This window comes from Parasteatoda tepidariorum, chromosome 11, assembly GCF_982258835.1.
Source record: "Parasteatoda tepidariorum strain Cologne lab strain chromosome 11, Ptep-v5.0, whole genome shotgun sequence".
NCBI classification, from domain to species: Eukaryota; Metazoa; Arthropoda; class Arachnida; order Araneae; family Theridiidae; genus Parasteatoda; species Parasteatoda tepidariorum.
The window spans coordinates 81,885,808-81,904,550 of NC_141765.1; the positions used below are offsets into that span (position 1 = coordinate 81,885,808).

Genomic DNA, 18,743 nt, shown 5'->3' on the forward strand with positions numbered 1-18,743 from the left:
TAAAAAACGGAGCACCCAAAATAACTTTTGATCTAATGATCGGATTTTCACGTACTCATTATTAATGGTACGAGGGCTTAACTTCAAATGTGCTAATTAATAAGTGCAGTCAAAATTTTAAATTACGAAATTAAACAAAAAACACGCATTTTCACTGAATATCTTTTGTTGACGGTTGTAATAAATTTGTTAAAACGTCGTAACTACTATTCGACAGTTATTTTGCCATATAAATTTAAGTTCTTTAAAATGTCAGAATTTGCCTCACTTCCTAATAATTAAGAAAAATTCCATCATTTTAGATCAAAAGTTTCTCAAGCAATAAACAGGGCACATTCTAGTTTAAAGATGATATACACATTAGGAAAGTTAATGTTTAAACAAGAAATAAAAATATTATCGAAAGACAAAATGTCAAAACCGATTTGATTGCCAGATTAAATTTGATCATTTTTCTAATAATTGCTCATCAATTCCTCTCTATATATTTCCACAATCAAACAGATTTTAACGGTCTCACCTTCCTCGTTTATGATTTGTCAAATTTCGATTAAGTTTTTTTTTTCTCTTAAATATTAATTTACGAATGTGAATAGGCTTTTTTTTACTTTATTTTTAACGAGGTTTCTAAAAATATATGGTAAGGGGGTGAGCACACTTTTGTATATTCATCTGAAGATTACAAACGAGATTGAAAAATAATTATTTAAAGTTATTCGTTCTTTCTTTAATGTTGATTGGTTCCTTTAATTACAAAACTAACAAATATATCTTCAGTGGTAGTTTCCTAACTATGTTTCTTTCTCTGTTGTTTGAATAACTGAAAAATTGGTTCAATGCATTTCCTTGTCTTCTGAATATGGTTCAAACTTTCAAGGACGATTAGCGTGGAAGTTCTTTTTCTCTACAAATGTCCGCTATCCCAACCCATTGACGTTATTACAAGAAGGTTTTTTTTTCTTTCTTTTTTTTAATTGCATATTTTAATAACTTATATTATGAGGTATAAGTGGGCGAAAACGTTTTGCCCAGAAACTTCCAGACATAGTTGAAAAACGCACACCCGACTCTCACCAACCATAGTGCTAACGCGAAATATCCTCAGTGGCAAACGGATCATGGGTTAGATTACCCTTGTTGTCAGGCTAACCGTGGAAGGTTTTTCGTGTTTTTTTCTCTCCATGTAACGCAAAGTTTTGGGTCAGCTGTTCAACGACGGTTATAAAATAAAATAAAATTATTTGGTTAGGGTGATCATGGGGAATACCAGAATGATGGGTGTCGTGGATATTCGAATTGGCAACACGATGTTCGAATTTGCAAAAGGCACAACACAGATCTCCTTGACCGTTTGGAACACTGCAGCAAAGAATCTGCGGTGAGGGAGGAAACAGTGAGTGCACACCAATGAACTGTATGAGTTCGGGAAAGGCGTGCAATGTGGTCCAGGTATGGACAATTGATGTGAGTCCCAAAAAACCAAGAGGAACATTATAAAAATTTTAAATGCAATTTCCCAAAAATCATGTCTTTTTAATAACGAGGGGGGGGGGGTTGTTTGGCTAACAAAAAAATAATTGATTTCGATGTTGCTTTGGAAATGTGTAGAAAATTGATAAGAATATTGTTGGGATCAACAACAAAAATTTTTTTTATAACCGTCGTTGAACTGCCGACACAATTTTGAGTTTACTACTACCAATGTTCAACTCCACAGCTTTGTAATTTTGAATCCAATCCAGAAGAAAAAGGAACTCCTAGATCAAATATTGGGAGGAATCTTGCCTTCGTGGAAGACTTTTTTGATGGAACTAACCCGCATTTGCGTTACATGGAGGGGAAAACAACGGAAACCTCCCAGAGTTAGTCTAACCGCAAGGGACTTTAACCCATGATCCATCTACCACTGAGGATATTTTACGTCAGCACTGTGGTCTGTTGAGCCAGGTGCGGTATTCGTATCGACCAGTCATAGCTGGGATTCGAACTCGGCTCACCTTATTGGGAGGTGAATGCTTTATACCCTCAGCCACCATGACTCCCAATAAAAATAAAACCTTTTCTAGATTTAATTTTCTTATGTAAGTTTAGATACCAAAAAAAGGCGATTTCTGTTTTTCTTTTTTTTTTCTTTTCAAATGAACGCCATTTTGTGCAAATTGACATAATTCAGATTTTTTCTTTTTGGTTCTAACCACAACTACACTCATGCATAATCGTCTGCTTCAGATTATATAGTATGAAGATTGAGCTGCTCCCGTCTATAAGTGCTCGGCGGGCACTGATCCATCATTTTTATATATTAAGATATAATTATTTCGAGCTAAAAAAATTTAAAATGTAACTGACGAGATAAAACCAGGAAATCATTATCTAACTTATCCTCTCATTTCACTGAAAAAAAAGTGTTAAAAATGAAGGTTTAATCGGAACTCTATACCAGAATATTTCCCTTAAGAGTTTCACTTTGTAAAAATTGTAAAAATTCATAAACATGCATAAAAATGTATATAAAAATGTACCACGAAATATATTTATAATTTTGTTTTAAGAGAGCGTTCAAAGATTGCGTAATCTCCTTAAATGAGAAGGAAAGTTATGATCTGTTTATTTTTGTTGATAAGGGGTGAGAGGGACATAATCAATTCTTCCTTAAGTCCCTAAAATCTCCTTGTTTGAATTTTTAAATGCAAAAAAAAAAAAAAAAAAAAAAAAAAAACCAAAAAAATACCAAAAAAATTTTAAAATATTATACTTGGAAAAGTTTTTAAAGTTTAAATGAAAGTCAAATATGCAAGAAGAGAAAACTACAAAATATTTACTTCGAGAAGTTTCATTAATTTTAACTTAATTAAAATGTTAATTTTGTTTTATGCAAAGTTTTATCTTTTATTTAAGTTTAATCCTAAAATTCTTAAACTATTACAGTAAAAATCAAGGGGAAAATCAATCTTGGGGAAGGGGTTGTGATTTGATTATTTTTGTTGACAAGAAAGGAGCGGGATTTCAAAATATTCTAAAAAGTAATATTTGAGGAACGCGCGAGTTAATAGTATTAAATGAAATTAAACAACTTTTTGTTATATTTTGTAATAAATACAGATTATTTTAAAGGCACTAGAATTCAACCGAAAAATGTGAATGAATGAAATTGGTTTAATTTATGAATCAGAAAGGGCGAGAGGTGTGAGTGAGAGTGATCAATTTTGGCGCTTCAGATCATTAATAGAAAGGATGCAAACTTACGTGGTGGAAGACGTCATCTTTGGTAGATTGCGATACAAGTTGTGGCACTTTACCTACCTCTCTCTAAGTGACGTCACTGCGCACTGGAAATAAACTCCCCTATCATTGTTCTACTTTGTAAGTGGAATAAAAAAGCCCTCTTCTTAACCTTAAATTGGCCAACGAACCTTTTCTCGGCACTTAATCAGCATTGTTTATTTTGCGTTAAACATCGCTCCTTAATTTAGTAACATGTTGGCGGCGGCACTTTTAATTTAAATATCCTAGTCTCACTCGCAATGAAAAACCTTTGATTTGGACATCTTGCGATGACAGCAAAAGGGAGAGAAAAAGCTTATTTTAACTTTGTTTTAAGCAGGGCTGTAGAGTCAGATTTGGAGTCGAAAAAATTAACTCGACTCCAGCTCCGGTTAGTAGAAAATGAGGAAGTCCTCAGATTAAAGAAGATTTTTTGTCTCATGAATATTATTTAGATAAACATTAGCAACGATGTGAACAAAAATATCTCTCTAATGAATATTATAACAAATACTTAAATTACAATTTATCGCAAAATTAATTTATTACAAATAAACGTTTTTCAGTCTATAATTGAATTATTGATTTAATTAAATTCAATGTATTAATAAATAAATTTTTAATAAGTTATCTTTTGATTCATAAATTCCGAAGCCAAATTTGTTTACTAAAGATGTGCAACTGAATATTATGTGTACTAGTTTCTCAATTCATAAATATTTCCTAAATAATCTTGTTCTAATTTATGTAAGAGTGTGTGTTAGCTATTGACATCTAGCTATTTTTTTATAATATTTTTGCACAATTTCAAAATTTTATATAAATCTTTTTTAATTTATTTCTTCAATTGTGAATAGATTATTTATTTCTTCAATTGTGCAAATACTATTTATTTCCTCAATTGCAAGAAAATTAAACAAGTATAAGTCAGAGTCGGAGCTTATAGAAAAGTTCAGAATCAGAGTTAAAGTAGAACTTTTCAACTACCTCTTCCTTAGCTCTGGTTTTAATGGATTTTCCCATCATTGTATTATAATTTTAAGTCAAATGTGCTTTATTTAAAGTTTAATTCTTAAATACCCACAAGATCGAAGAATGGGGACATTTTTCTCACGCTGTTTTTTATTTTTGTACTTATTGATTTAATAAATCTATTACATATGATGATATTAATTGAAACAGAGCTCGAAATAAAAAAGCATATGATCTAAATATAGGATTTTCACATACTCAATCTTAATGGTTGGAGAGCCTATTCTTAATTATGCGAATTAACTAGTGCAGACGATTAAGGAAATAATCCCAAGAATTTGAAGCGGTAAGATATTACTTGATTAAAAACTTTATTGTTTTGTTTCTTCTCGTCTCGGAAGTCCTGAAAATGGGCCCCTGTTTATGAGCGCTTGAAACATCTAAATTGTATATTTTTGAAGCGATTTTCTATCAACTAATAGCGCAGGCTATATATTAAGTCATGAAATCTGATACAAGAACCTTTTTCCATTTAATAAACATATCTTTATTGGACAGAAAATTCCTAAAAACATTCTGAATCTTCGAATAGAGTGAAGTAACTAAAGTTCAGAAAATATAGTCCCAATATTTTAGTCATGTGAGCTATTGAAAGGTGAAACGAGTGAGTTTAGTGAGGTGAGCTCCTTAATGTTAATTTTACTTTTTTAGTGTTTCGCTATATCTCGGAAAGATATTTAAACGAATAGAAACATTTTTGCACATAATTATAAAATTCGTTTCTCCGAAGATAGTCCCATATAAAAAAACTTTTTTGGAATTATTTAATATTTTATAATAGGGGAGTCAGACTCAAAAGCTAACTTGGGCCAAATAAACAATGCTTAACTTTAGGTGGGCCGCAAAAAAAAATATCAATGTTCATGGAAGCAAATAATTTTATTTTGAATTGTAATAAACATATATGAAGTTAAATTATTGTTTACGTCCTGATACTTGACATCTCTTCTCTGCTGTTATCTTTTCTATTTCGGGAGAAATTTTATTGGCCGAGACTACTTTCAAAATTGACCCAACGTGAGCGTTATTAATACGGTTTCGGACAGGAGATTTATTTCCATTCATAACAGAAAATAATTGCTCTCCCTGATAAGTACTTCCAAACTTGGAAATAATTTCATACGCGAATTTTCGAGTATTTTCAAACCTTGCTGGTAAATATTCGTGAAATTTAGGCACACCCACTTCAATGAATTTTGCCTTCAAATTTGAGTCGCACTGAATCTCAATCACTTCCATTTGCATATAATTGGGTACTGAGTCTATATTTATTGAGAAAATCGAAGAAAACAAACAAATTTTGTCATCCAAAGAATTAAAATCTTTAAACCTTGTTTCTTTAACCTAATCTTTAAACCTAGATTTGTTCTTGTTGCAAGCTGGGTAGTGCGTTAAATCTTCATTTTTCAGTTGCCTTTCCCAAAGAAATAGTTTACATTTGAATGCTTTTTTAATTATGTCAAACATGTTCATAATGATCTGATCCTTGGCTTGTAACAATAAATTTAAATCGGATAAGTGTTTGGTTACATCAACCATAAAAGATAAATCTTGCAACCGTATTTGATTGGAGAACAAGCTTGTATCTTGATTTATAGTTAAAAAAATATGTAATAATAAAATGTGTAAGTTTTTACATATTTTTTCTTTCAAATCCCAGAATTGATTGAGAACCTTGGAGCAAGATAACCAACTTACCTCGCTATAATAGGATGAACCTGATTATGTATTATCTAATTTATTAGTGTAAAACGGACTCCATTTCAGCCAATTAGAATTTTACATTTTCGAGCGGACAATTTTAAACGATCCGTATAGTTTATAAATAAAGTATATTATAATTTTATATGCTGGTTTGGTTTTAATTCACATTTCTATTTCATTTTTACTTTGCTTTGGATATATTGACTGAGCTACAAAAATGTTCATCTCGGGCCGCGAGTTTGACACCCCTGATATTTTATGAATGGTCGAAAAGTTTAAAATTAAAAGTCATTAAAATGTTCAAATAAATTGAATGTATATAATTATAAATGACAAAATAAGAAAATTTATTTAAATCAGTCAAATAGTTTCAGAAAACTAAAACTTTTAAAACAAATTGTATTTTTTAATTTTTTCTTACAAGTTATTCGACCGACTCCTTTAAAAATTTTGGATTTAATCATATAAAGTTAAGTAGATTAAATTTGTGTCAAGTACACCTTACAATTAAAATTTTTTTAACCATTGATAAATTAAATAATTAAAAACAATTGTTTAAGTACAATATTTATATGAAAAAATTTTATAACTGATTGCAAAAATTATTTGATTTGGCTTCTTCGGCGAAAGGAAAATAAACATTAAAGTGCTCAAATTTCCAACCGCTCTCCGGCATAAACTATCGGAACTATATTTTCCAAATCGTGGCTACCGCCCATATTTTTAGGATCAAGAAACCAAATCTGCCGAAAAACATTTTTTTTATTAAAAGAAAGTAGGCTTTTGAGTCTGATTTCTGATAATCCACACTAATTAATTAGTATATTTAAAGCTAGGTCTTTCAAAAATTAAGATTGAAATCTAGTACGTGAATATCAAATCATTAGATCAAACGATATTCAGATTATACACTCTTTTTTTTGCAAAAATTTTAAATAAATTTATTGAATTTTTTTTTTTTTTTTTTTTTTTTTTTTTTTTTTTTTTATTTTAGCTTTATTTTTCCCCTTGAAAATGTAAATAGTTATAGAAATGAGTTATAAGATTTGGCGCATTTTGATTTTAAAATTAATTTTTAAAATTGAATCTCGTATTTATTAAGAGAACACAGCCATGAAATTTCAAAATGAAAAAATAAATGAACAAAAATATGTAATAATAATAACATCGTTCTTACTCTTTTCATGTAAAATAATACAACGCAAAGCTAAAACATATTTCCAAAAATAAGATAAAAGCACAATTTGGCCTTCATACGCATTTTAATGCACTATACTGGGCGCAAAAGAAGAAAAAAAAAAACGGAACACCCTGAATAACTTTTGATTGGATCTTCACGTTCTAGGACTCAATCTATATGGGACTAGGGGGTGACCTCAAATATACTAATTAATAAGTGCACACGATATTTTAAATTGCGAAATCAGACAGGAAAACGTACTTTCTCTGAATAAACATACCTTTTTTTCGTCGGATTCGGACTTCTGACTCCCAAAATATAAGGGGTAACTGCAATCAGGAAAATATTGACATCCGTAGTTAGATCAGAAGAGCGCTCCAAATTTTGAACTCCTTTTGAAACTTTTGAATTTTGTTAATTTTACTTTTTGCGTATGTCATCATATCTCGAAAACGTTTTAAGCGAATTGAAAAATATTTACACACAGTTATAAAATTTGTTTATCCAAACAAATTTTATAACTGTAATTCAGTTATAAAATTTGATAATTCAATGCAGAAAATAACTTTTAGCAATATTTTATTATTTTTTATAATTTTATTTCATAATGGACAAATTTTGAATTCTAAAGTATGCAATTTTAAAGAATATTGTAAAATACAAAATTTGAGCAAAATCGGTCGAAATTAATGAGAAATTGAATTTTAAAAGAGTTGGATATTTAAAATTTGATTTCTCAAGAACTATTCAACCGATTTGTTCAAATTCAGTAATTTGCCATGTAAAGTTAACCACGTTAAAATGATGTAAAAAATTACATATCTTGCAATACAAACTTTTTTCAACCATAATTAAAAAAAATAATAAATAATCACTAAAAATAATTTTTTGCCTGGAATTTTCTTTGGATAAACGAATTTTACAATTGTGCGAGCAAAATATTTTCAACTTGCTTAAAAAGTTCTCGAGATATGACGAAATACGTAAAAAGTAAAATTAACATTAAGGGGTCCAAACTTTGGAGCCCTCTCCTGACCAAACTATGGGAACCATATTTTCTAGAAAAAATATATTTACTCAAAGAAAGTACGTTTTTGTGTCTGATTTCGTAACTTAAAATATTGTTTGTTCTTATTAATTAGCATATTTGAGGTTACCCCCTGGAGCCATTAAGATTGAGTCCTACAACGTGAAGATCCGATCAATAGGATCAAAAGTTATTAATGGTGGTCCATTTTTTAGTTTGAGCAACGTACATTATTATGTATTTATTCAAAATGAACTATTATTATTTCTTCATTACTAAGACATTTAAAAATCTTTTTTGATAACCAAATTAAATTTAGTTGAATAGTTTTAAAAGTCCATATTAGAGTAAAATTAGAATGAAAATAATCTTTTTTTAAAAATTTTCTTTTTCTCATTGAAACATTAGATCAATACTTCAAATTCTAACTTTTTTGTAATATTATCCATTGGTTAGAAATAAAAAAATATGCTAATGCTACCATCAGACTGTTAAAAATTGCTGATGTTCTAAGTAAAGCAGTCGCTCCCCTAAATTACATTTTTTGCGTTTTAATTACGTTTTAATGGATACTTTTTAGTTAAAAAAAAATGTCTGCTCTTCTGTTCTAAGTAAAGCAGCTGCCATGGTATTTTATCGTTCTTATGACACCTTCAATTATTTTCTGATTTACTGAAAAATTTTCTTACCCTCTAGGATTTTTCTCTACTCTGAATTTTATTATGTTTTTCACTGAATTGAATATGCGTTATTCGTTTAAAAAAATCGCATAAAATACAATAAAAACTAAATCGTTGAATTTCTTACAAGCTAATAAAATTGTAAATAAATTAAAGCAGTTATCACTATTACGTGAATCCAAAGAGTTGATGAAGCATTAAGTTTAATGTAACTATTTTAAATTCAGCTCGAAAAATATAGAATTAAATAGGTTTTATTAACTCTACAAGTAGACCTGTTTGAGAAAATCTCAGTCAACCATTTGAATTAAGCTTTTATTACTAAGTCTACCTCACATTACAAAACAATCTGAAAATAGTATTGTGTTATTTGGTTAAATTAAACAGATGTCGCCTTTATTTTGATTAGAAACTTTTTAATACCAAGAGGAGAAGGTAGCTGGTGTGAACATTTCTTACAAATTTGTTAAGAAACCAAGATTGATATAATTTTTTAACAATAACTTGAACGATTACCTGGATTCTTGTCTATATTTGGAATAACAAAATTGTTTAGTTTTTACAAAATAATTATTTTAAAGGCTGTTTTGTCCGCAAAACAGACAATTTGTGGGGCTGGTGTGGACAGACTTGATAACTTGTTAAAAAATAATTTATTACAACTCAGAAAAGCATATCTATAGCCAAAATTAAATCAATTTCAATTTAAGCCTTATTATGAAGTAAATATTGCCTTATTTTAATTAAAATAATAATTTGTATTCACTATACTACAAAAGATTTTTTGCTATCAAATCTAGAAATCTTAATTCCATTTGAATTTATTTGAAAGCATAGAAGCAATCTTAAGTTGTTCAGCAACCATAGTTTTAACTTAATGAAATAGTCCGTATGGACTTCTCTCACTGGAGCGATGAAACTGGACTCGTAATCTCTGATATTCTTTTTAGTTTAATGTAGAGCAAAAGTTCTATATTGAATTATATTCTTTTAACAAACTTGATAGAACCTTTAAATATTTTTAAAGAGTGAATTAATCTGAAGTTTTCTTGATAATTTTTACTTGATATTAAAGCCACTAATTGCAAAGGTATATTATATTCTACAAAATCACTCTAATTTCGAAATTAAATAACATCAAATTTATTACATTTGTTACCGATTCATAATTCTTCATCAAATATTAAATGGGACCAAGAGCGAATACATGCACTCTAGCGAGCCTTACCAACATGTGTCTACACTAATCCCACGAAGACATGTATTTGTTTATGCCTAATGCTGGTTAATTGAAGAGCAAATTCAATATAATAATCTGTAAAAAAACTTTTAATTTATAGCATCTTTTGTTGAAATTCTGAAAATAAAATATGTTAATAAAAGAGTAAAGTTACTTCTTTTACAGTATTATCAGTCTGATTATGCAACTGCACATGGAAGTGCAAACACTCTGAATAACTTTTGATTGGGTTATCTCGTACTCATTCTTAGGGGCTTCAGGGGGTGATCTCAAATATGCTAATTAGTTATTACAGACGATATTTTAAGCTACGAAGTCAGGCACAAAAACTTACTTACTCCGAATAAATATACCTTTATATCGACGGATTCGCATTTCTGACCCTATAATTATAGGGGGTAGCCGAAATCTGAGAAATATGTTTCCAATAGTTGGTCAGAAGAGCGGTCCTAAGTTTGGACCCCTTAATATTAATTTTACTTTTTGCGTTTTCCGCTGTATCTTGAGAAATTTTCAAGCGAATTGAAATATTTTTGCACACAATTGTAAAATTCGTTTATCCAAGAAAATTCGCATGCAAAACATTATTTTTAATTATTATTTTTTTTATTATTTCATTTAATAATAGCGGGATAATTGTTGAATTGCAAGGTACACAAATTTTTACATAGTTTTAAGAATATAATTTTATAAGGCAAAATACAAAATTGAACGAAATCAGTCCAATAGTTCATGAGAAATTGAATTCAAAATTCTTTTTTTTTAAAAAATTCGATTTCTTGGGAACTATTTGGCCGATTTCGTTCAAATTTTGTATTTTGCCATATTAAATAAAATTCTTTAAAATTATGTAAAAATTTATATGCCTACAATTCAAAATTTTTCAACTGTTATTAAATAAATAAACAATAAAAAATTATTGAAAATTGTTTTAATTGAATGGAATAATCTTTGGAAAAACGAATTTTATAACTGTGTTCAAAATTGTTTCAAATCTTTCAAAAATTTCGCAAGATATGGTGAATTACGCAAAAAGTAAAATTACCATTATTATCCTGACCAAACTGTCTAGGACCGTCATTCTCAAATTGCTTCTACCCCCTATAGTTTGAGGGTAAAAAAAAAGCATATTTTATTCAGAAAGTATAAGTTCTTGTAACTTAGTAACTAATTAACATATTGAGGTCAAATTAAGATTGAGTTTTATTCGATGAATATCCTATCATTAAATCAAAAGTTATTCAAAGTGTTTCGATTTTTTTTAATTTTTATTTTATTTTTTTTGTGTGTGTGTGTCTTTTTTTTTTTTGTGCCCACTATACATTAATGTTACCAATCTGGGAAATATGGTCCCCATAGTTTGGTCAGAAGAGCGCTCCAGAGTTTGGACCCCTTAATGTTAATTTTACTTTTTCCGAATTTCATCATAACTCGAGAAATTTTTAACCGAATAGAAAAATTTTTGCACACAGTTATAAAATTTGTTTATCGAAGTATAATTCCATGCAAATAATAACTTTTAGTAATTATTTACTATTTTTTATTATTTTATTTAATAATGGTCTAAAACATTTTGGATTGTAAGGAGTAAAATTTTTTGCTTCATTTTAAAGCGCATAACATTACATGGCAAAATACAAAATTTGAGTAAAATCGGTCGAAAAGTTCCTGAGAAATTCAACTTCAAAAGAGCTAGATATTTAAAATTCGATTTCTCAGGAACTATGGGACCGATTTTGCTCAAATATAGTATTTTTTCATGCAAAATTACCCACATTGAAATGATGAAAAAAATATACATGCAAATTGCAACTCAAACTACAATTCAAAAATTTTTCCACCATTATTATATAAAATAATAAAAAATAATACATACTATTTCTTAAAAGTTATTTCTTGCACGGAATTATCTTTGGATAAACAAATTTTACTACAGTGTGCAAAATTTTTTCAATTAGATATGATGGAGATATGATGAAATACGCGTATGATGAAATACGCAAAAAGTAAAATAAAATTTAAGGGGTCCAAACTTTGGAGAGCTCTCCTGGCCAAACTATGGTGACGCGACCATATTACCCCCAGATTGGGATTACTCTTTCTCTATTATCAGAAATCCGAATCCGTCGAAAAAAATATATGTTTATTCAAAGAAAGTGCATTTTTGTGTCTGATTTCGTAACTTAAAATATTGTTTGCACTTAGTAATTAGCATATTTGAGGTCGCCCCCTCAAGCCAGTAAGATTGAATCCTATAACATTTTTTTTTCTTTTGAGCTCTGTACATGGAATTTCATCGTTTTTATAACACCTTCAATTTTTTCTGATTTGCTGAAACATTTTCCTTCTCTGAAGGATCTTTTTGAACTCCGAATTTCATTAGTTTTTTTACTACATATGCGTTATTCGTTGAAAAAAAATTTTTTTTTTAAATATCGTATAAAATACAATAAAATTAAGTCAGTGAATTTTTATGCAAGCTAATAAAATTGTAGATAAATAAAAGCAAAAATAAATGTTTCGTTATTACGCGAATCCAAAGAGTTGATGAAGTTTAATGTAACTATTCCACTCAAAAAATATAGAATTAAAGTTTTATTAAATCCACAAGCAGACCTTTTTGAGAAAACCAGAGTCAACCATTTGAATTAAACTTTTATTACTAAGTCTACCTCAAATTACAAAACACTTTAAAAACTAGTATTGCGCTATTTGGTTAAATTTAATATAAGTCGCTTTTATTTTTATTAGAAGCTTTCTAGATTATTAGCTTTTAATACAAAGGGGAGAGTGGAGCTATTGTGAATTTTTTTACATTATCATTGAATGTATCTTTTGAAAATATTTCACAAGTACATTTTTTAATTTTTCATTTGATGCAAATTTAAGCTATTTAAACGCCTTGATACATTTCAGACAACCTGTATAACGAAGCTGTGGTTAGGTTAGTTTCATTTTTTAACAATATTTTGCAATAAAATTATTTTTAAAAACTAAACTAAACTAAAACTCAGCGGCGCGACAGCCCTTGAGGGCCAAGGCCTACTGTGCCCATCTCAGTTTTCTTGACCTTGGGCTCTGGGGTGCAGGAGCAGATGTTCCGGTCAGGTGGTCAGCCGAACGCGAAACCCCCAGTGTTTAGTTCCAAGCATACAGCCCCAGTGTTTAGTTCCCAAGGTACTCATTTATCGACCCACTGAAGGGATGAAAGGCTGAGTCAACCTTGCCCGGCCCGAGGATCGAACCAGGGACCTGTAACACGACAGCGCGAAGCGCTACAAATTATTTTTAAAAGAATGTTAATTTTCATAATTTAACCAATTTGATTAAAAATTTATATTTTCTTTTTTAGCCTGTTCTAGCCCCAAATATTAACCTATAATCTTCAAAGTCAGTCGTATTTATTGTTACAACATCAATATACACCACACCAAGGTTTGTAAAAATAGGGAAATTTGGAGGCGGTTAAGGGGTTAAAATGTTCCTTACCATAAGACTCTTGTCAATTTTTTAATAAGAATAATACAGTTTTCTAAGTTCAGTCAGAATTGGTAAAAGCGCCCAATTTTGTATCTAAAGCTCACTAGCTATGTTCTAGAGTTTATAGTAGCATTTATTTAATAGGCCTCTACTCTCGCCATCTTGAATTCTAGGCAAAATTTTTAATTTGTGTTTTCTCGATATTTTTGGTACTTCACAAACTTTAAATGTTGTTGTTGTCGTAGGCCATTAATGCAATGCGTTCGATTGTTTTTCAGGTGCGCCAGCTATGGCCAAGAATTCGACTTCTGACACACTCATACGTCACACCCGTTTGTAGGGCAGACCCATTCATTTATCCACAGATCGTAATTTTGACCTTAACCAGAAAACAATTGATCTCCAATTCAGTACCCCCAGAGGTCTAATTTGTTATAAGAACCTGGAGGACTTTGTGACCCAACAGATTTAACGCGCACCAGTCACCACGGGGAGTCTTCGGCAGACTGGATTCGAACTTTCGTTCTCACAAACGGGAGTCCAGTGCTTTACCAACCAGGCTATCTCGGCTCCAACAAGTTTTTCATGATGTACTATTATTAGACAGCACAATACCTTTCAAAAAAGGTAAAAATTAAAGCGGTCGCTTTTATTAGATTAGGAGAAATAGTGCTTGATAATTTTATGAATTTTTCCCTAGAAACTCTAAATAAAATGATGCGACTTGCGGCTTTGAGAAAGTAATTTAAAACTACGGGTTTCTCTGCTTTTAGATTTCTTAATAACTAATCTTACTGCGGCTGAAATTAATGAAAAGCGATTTCAATGACGCTAAAAATGCCCTATAACGTTAATTACTTAAAAACAAAGATACTTATCAAAAATTTAAAAACTAACAACTGTTAACTAATCAAATAGCTTTCAAAAATTGTTGATTGCAGAATTGTATTGGCGTAATTTTGTGAGAAAAAATTAATTGAGAATCTAAAATACCGCACGCTTTATATCTCCAATTCTGATAGGGTGGCAGCCTTATTTTTACATGTATCGAAAGATAGTTCCAAAAAGAGTTAATATCCATCATTAGTTTATTTATAAAAATTAGGATTAAAAGGATTAACAGCATATTTAGAGTTTTTCCCTTCCCGTCTTCACCTATTTGACATTTGAGTTCGGTCTGGAGAGGAAGTTGCTCTTAAGTAAGGTTTTTAAAAAAATGGCCGGGGTAGCCTGGTTGGTAGGGCGTTAGGTTCATGTCCAAGAGGTCGTGGGTTCGATCCCCACAGGGCCGAAGAGGAAAATTACGATCTGAGGATCAATGAATGGGTCCACCCTATAAACGGGCTGCGACGTGTAAGTGGCTGAAGTCGCATTCTTGGCCATAGATGGCGCCACTGAAAAACAAGAAACGCACCCTCTGTCTTAAAATTCGCTTGGTTTCCCCAAACAGGCTTGCTGGTATAAGAAACAACAAAAAAATTTCTGACCACCCAGTGAGATATTACTCGCATTGGAGTTTAAAATATGTTGAAATTTTTGTTTTATTGAAGATAAAATATTGTTTTTAAAAAAAAATCTATGACCAACTTGATATATAGCAAAAATGTGATGAGTAAGATTAAGTTTTCTTTAAACCAAATAATCATTAATAATAGCAAATTTGATTATTTGTCATCATAAGAGGTAAATCAGTAATAAATATGTTAAATTAGTTTGTGTCCTATTGCACTGTGCAATATGTGATAAAATGCTTAAAAGAAGGACTTCATATCAAAGATTAAAATTACAAAATTTGTGGAAAAATTCATAAATTTGCAATTGAGTGTTGTAAAAGTTTCTGTAAAATTTTTGAAAAAAATATTCTGCACGAATTTCACCTGACAAAAAAAAAAATAGTTATATGTATTTAAAAACTTATAAAACTTATATACGATGTAGATGCGAAAGGAAACTCTACTAAATGTTTTTTTTTTTTTTTTTTTTTCTAATGGCAGGTAATTTAACAAAAAATAAGATTATTTACTAATAGACTAATTACTAATTTTTTTTTTCAAGTGTACGATGACTTTCGTGGGATAAAGTTTTTGACACTTTTTGATGATAGATTTCTTAAAAATAAACTTTTTCTTTGTTTTTAAAATATTTCATACAGTTTTGTTAAGATTAGAATACATTTTTATAATTAAATATCCATTTTGAAATATTCATTTTAATTAATGGATAGTCTTATTTCACTGAAAGTCATTAGTGTACCAACACTTTTGTGAGTCACTGAAATTACATTTCAATATAAAGCTGTACTGTATACTGTATTATACTGTATTTTTTCTTACCAGTGCTTTTTATAAAATTCATTGATCAATTGTCTAATTTTTTGTTCCATACTCTAAAGGAAAAAAATAGATAAAATTCCTTAAATTTTATACTTTTTTGATCTTTTTTCTTATTTGAAATTAAAACATTTAAAGAATTCCAATCTAAACACACAATTTTTTAGTTTAGCATATTTAATTGTTTTTGTTTTAACAACTAGAATCTTATACAGAGCACAACTAAAATACTAAGTTTCAATTTCCTTCATCCAACTTAACGCATATAAATTTAAAAAATTTATATTTTATGTTTATACATTATTTAATATGTTTCCTATTTATTCTTTGTCAGCTATTTAGGGTAAAAGGAGGGATAGTTTTGGAAATATCATCTCTGGAATGCAAGCAACATTTACGAACTCTCGATATAGTGATAACTATACGATTCGAATTTTGAATTAAAAACCAAATATTTACCAACAAAGCAGTAAAACTAAATATTAATATATAGTTAGTTCTAAAAAAACCCTTTTTTTAAAATTAAAATATGATATAAAAGGTTAAAATGAAATAGAAAAAATTAACATTAATGCAACAATTGTAACAATTTGTCGACAAATATTGATGTTCAGCGATTGTAAAGAAATGTGCGATTGGTCAGTTTGCTCAGAAAAAATAATTCACAGATTTCTTTGAATAGGAGTACAGAAGCTTTCAGAAAAAGAATGCAATATAAAACTTATTATTATTAAATTATAACCGACTAATTTTTGGAGAATTTTATTAAGATAAAAATACAAAATATTTTGACTCATTTTGTCATATAGCGAAAAATTACCACCAAAGCATCGGAACAAACTTGAGCCATAAATGGTTTCAGCCCACTGACAGAATTTAAAAACAGAAGCAAATATCCTAACCTCTTCTTCCACGTCTAGCACAATCTTCGCCTTTCCTAAATTACACAGTACCATAGTCTCCATAGAGATCAAAGGTTTCTACATTTGTTCAGCAACCATGAGAGAATTTTATGTGACATTCCAGTTTAATAGGGTTATAATGGAGCAAATTTTGATGCAAGCTAAGTATAGCTAAGTTGATGACATTTTAACTGTTTGGAGATACATTTCCGTCTAAAAAATGTGGGTATAATGTATGAAATAATTTAAATTAAGAAAATTAGTAACTAATTTAAATTAGTGAAATTAAGAAAATAGCTAAGAAAAAATTTCCAGCTTTTCTTTGAAATTCCCTGATTTTTCCAAGTTTTTTTTATCCAAATTTCCTTGATTTTTCCAGTATAAAAAAATTCCTTAATAATTCCAGGTTTTCAAGGTGGGTGGCCACCCTGAAAGAAGAGTTGAAACTTTCAAGTTTCAACCGGGAATCAAACAGATTTAATGTTGTAACAAATGCCTCTCTTAACAGTGATTTGTCCAATTTCAATTATGATATTGTTTTCTCTTGAATTAATATGCACAATTTTTTACTTCATTTTTAGACCAGGATTCTAAAAATAAATGTTTAAGGCAGTGATTATGACACACTCTGTATAATATTTTTTCTTTTTCAAAGCCATTTTATATAAAAAATTTTGTTCCAAAAAAATTCTATTTTAATTATGATCAAACACGGTAGAACCACGAAATATCATGGAAATAAAAAACTGAATTCCCTACCCGTATACGTAGGGAATAAATTGAAAAAAAAAAAAAACTCTTTTAGCCAACGCACAATTCTTGGTGACCCTCCCATTCCACGAAATAGTTTTAATTATAAAAAGAATTCTTGATTTTTTTTTAAGAACTTAAAATACTTTTGGAATTCCAGATCGCAAAAACTTTACTTGAACAATTTCAAGAAGCATTTCTTGAAACCCTAATAATTAAGAGATAATAATTAAGATATGGGTATTTGAAAAGACATTGCCTGCATAATCTTTTTCTAAAATAGTAGATATAGATAAGAAGATTTGCTCATAAAATAGGAAAGAGCTGGCTAATTTAATGAATCCAAAAGAAACTGATATTTATGAAGAAGTAACAATGTGATTAGGAAAAATCAAAAAATCGGCATCTCGAGATACAGAAAAAAAGAAAGATAGCGAACAGAAATAGTAAAACCAAATGAAAAAATTAAGATATTGATATAATTTGAAACAAACGCTTTTAATTTTAAGTAAATGCATGTTAAATAAATTTTGAAATGACAATAAAAATAATATTTTGACTGAATTGATATTTATAATAATCACCTAACAATATCACGAAATTGCTAGTGTCTCCCTTTAAACTCATATTATCGAGATTTGCCTGTAAAATCACAAGTTGAAAATCCCTTATATTCAGCTTGTTTTGACTTAATAGATAATTTTTTTACGTGACTGAAGCTTAAACATGAAAAGTAAAATGCTGATGTCATACTCTTCAATCATTTTAATCCGTGACTGAAATATCAGTCCAATTATTGATGATTCTGATAATTTTTCTTATCTTGCAACATGAAAGTCAAAATATTCTTATAAAAAGTCAATATCATATCAATACAGAATACTCTTGAAATTCAGGTCCATATCTTTCAGATACCCTTTATTTTCTCACTTCAGACAAAATTCAGGATGAACAGGATTCTTGTTTTGTAGAATAATTTTCGCAATACAAACAGATTTCACAACCTAACAATTTCGAGAAACTTTTACATCTCTGCATCTTTTTAGAAATTCAATGAGGAAAGGTGCCAATTATTATCATACCACATAAATAAAGCTTTGAATGGTGTGGTTAAAAATCGTCTTTTAGCAGTAAGTAAAGAAGAAAACAGGAAC

The 18,743-nt window shown here is 29.4% G+C and overlaps 1 protein-coding gene across 2 annotated transcripts in view; it reads right to left on the reverse strand.

Moving 5' to 3' along the window:
• Window positions 1-3,308, reverse strand: part of LOC107437443 (four and a half LIM domains protein 2) — a 93,494-nt gene extending 90,186 nt beyond the window's left edge. Inside the window, exon 1 of one of the 2 annotated variants that reach the window (XM_021147608.4) lies at window positions 3,247-3,308. In XM_021147608.4, the coding sequence (XP_021003267.1) occupies window positions 3,247-3,263 (17 nt within the window). In that variant the 5' untranslated portion in view covers window positions 3,264-3,308. The remainder of the gene's footprint in view (window positions 1-3,246) is intronic. The other variant, XM_071187841.2, reaches the window with a different exon arrangement.
• Between the last annotated feature and the right edge of the window lie 15,435 nt (window positions 3,309-18,743).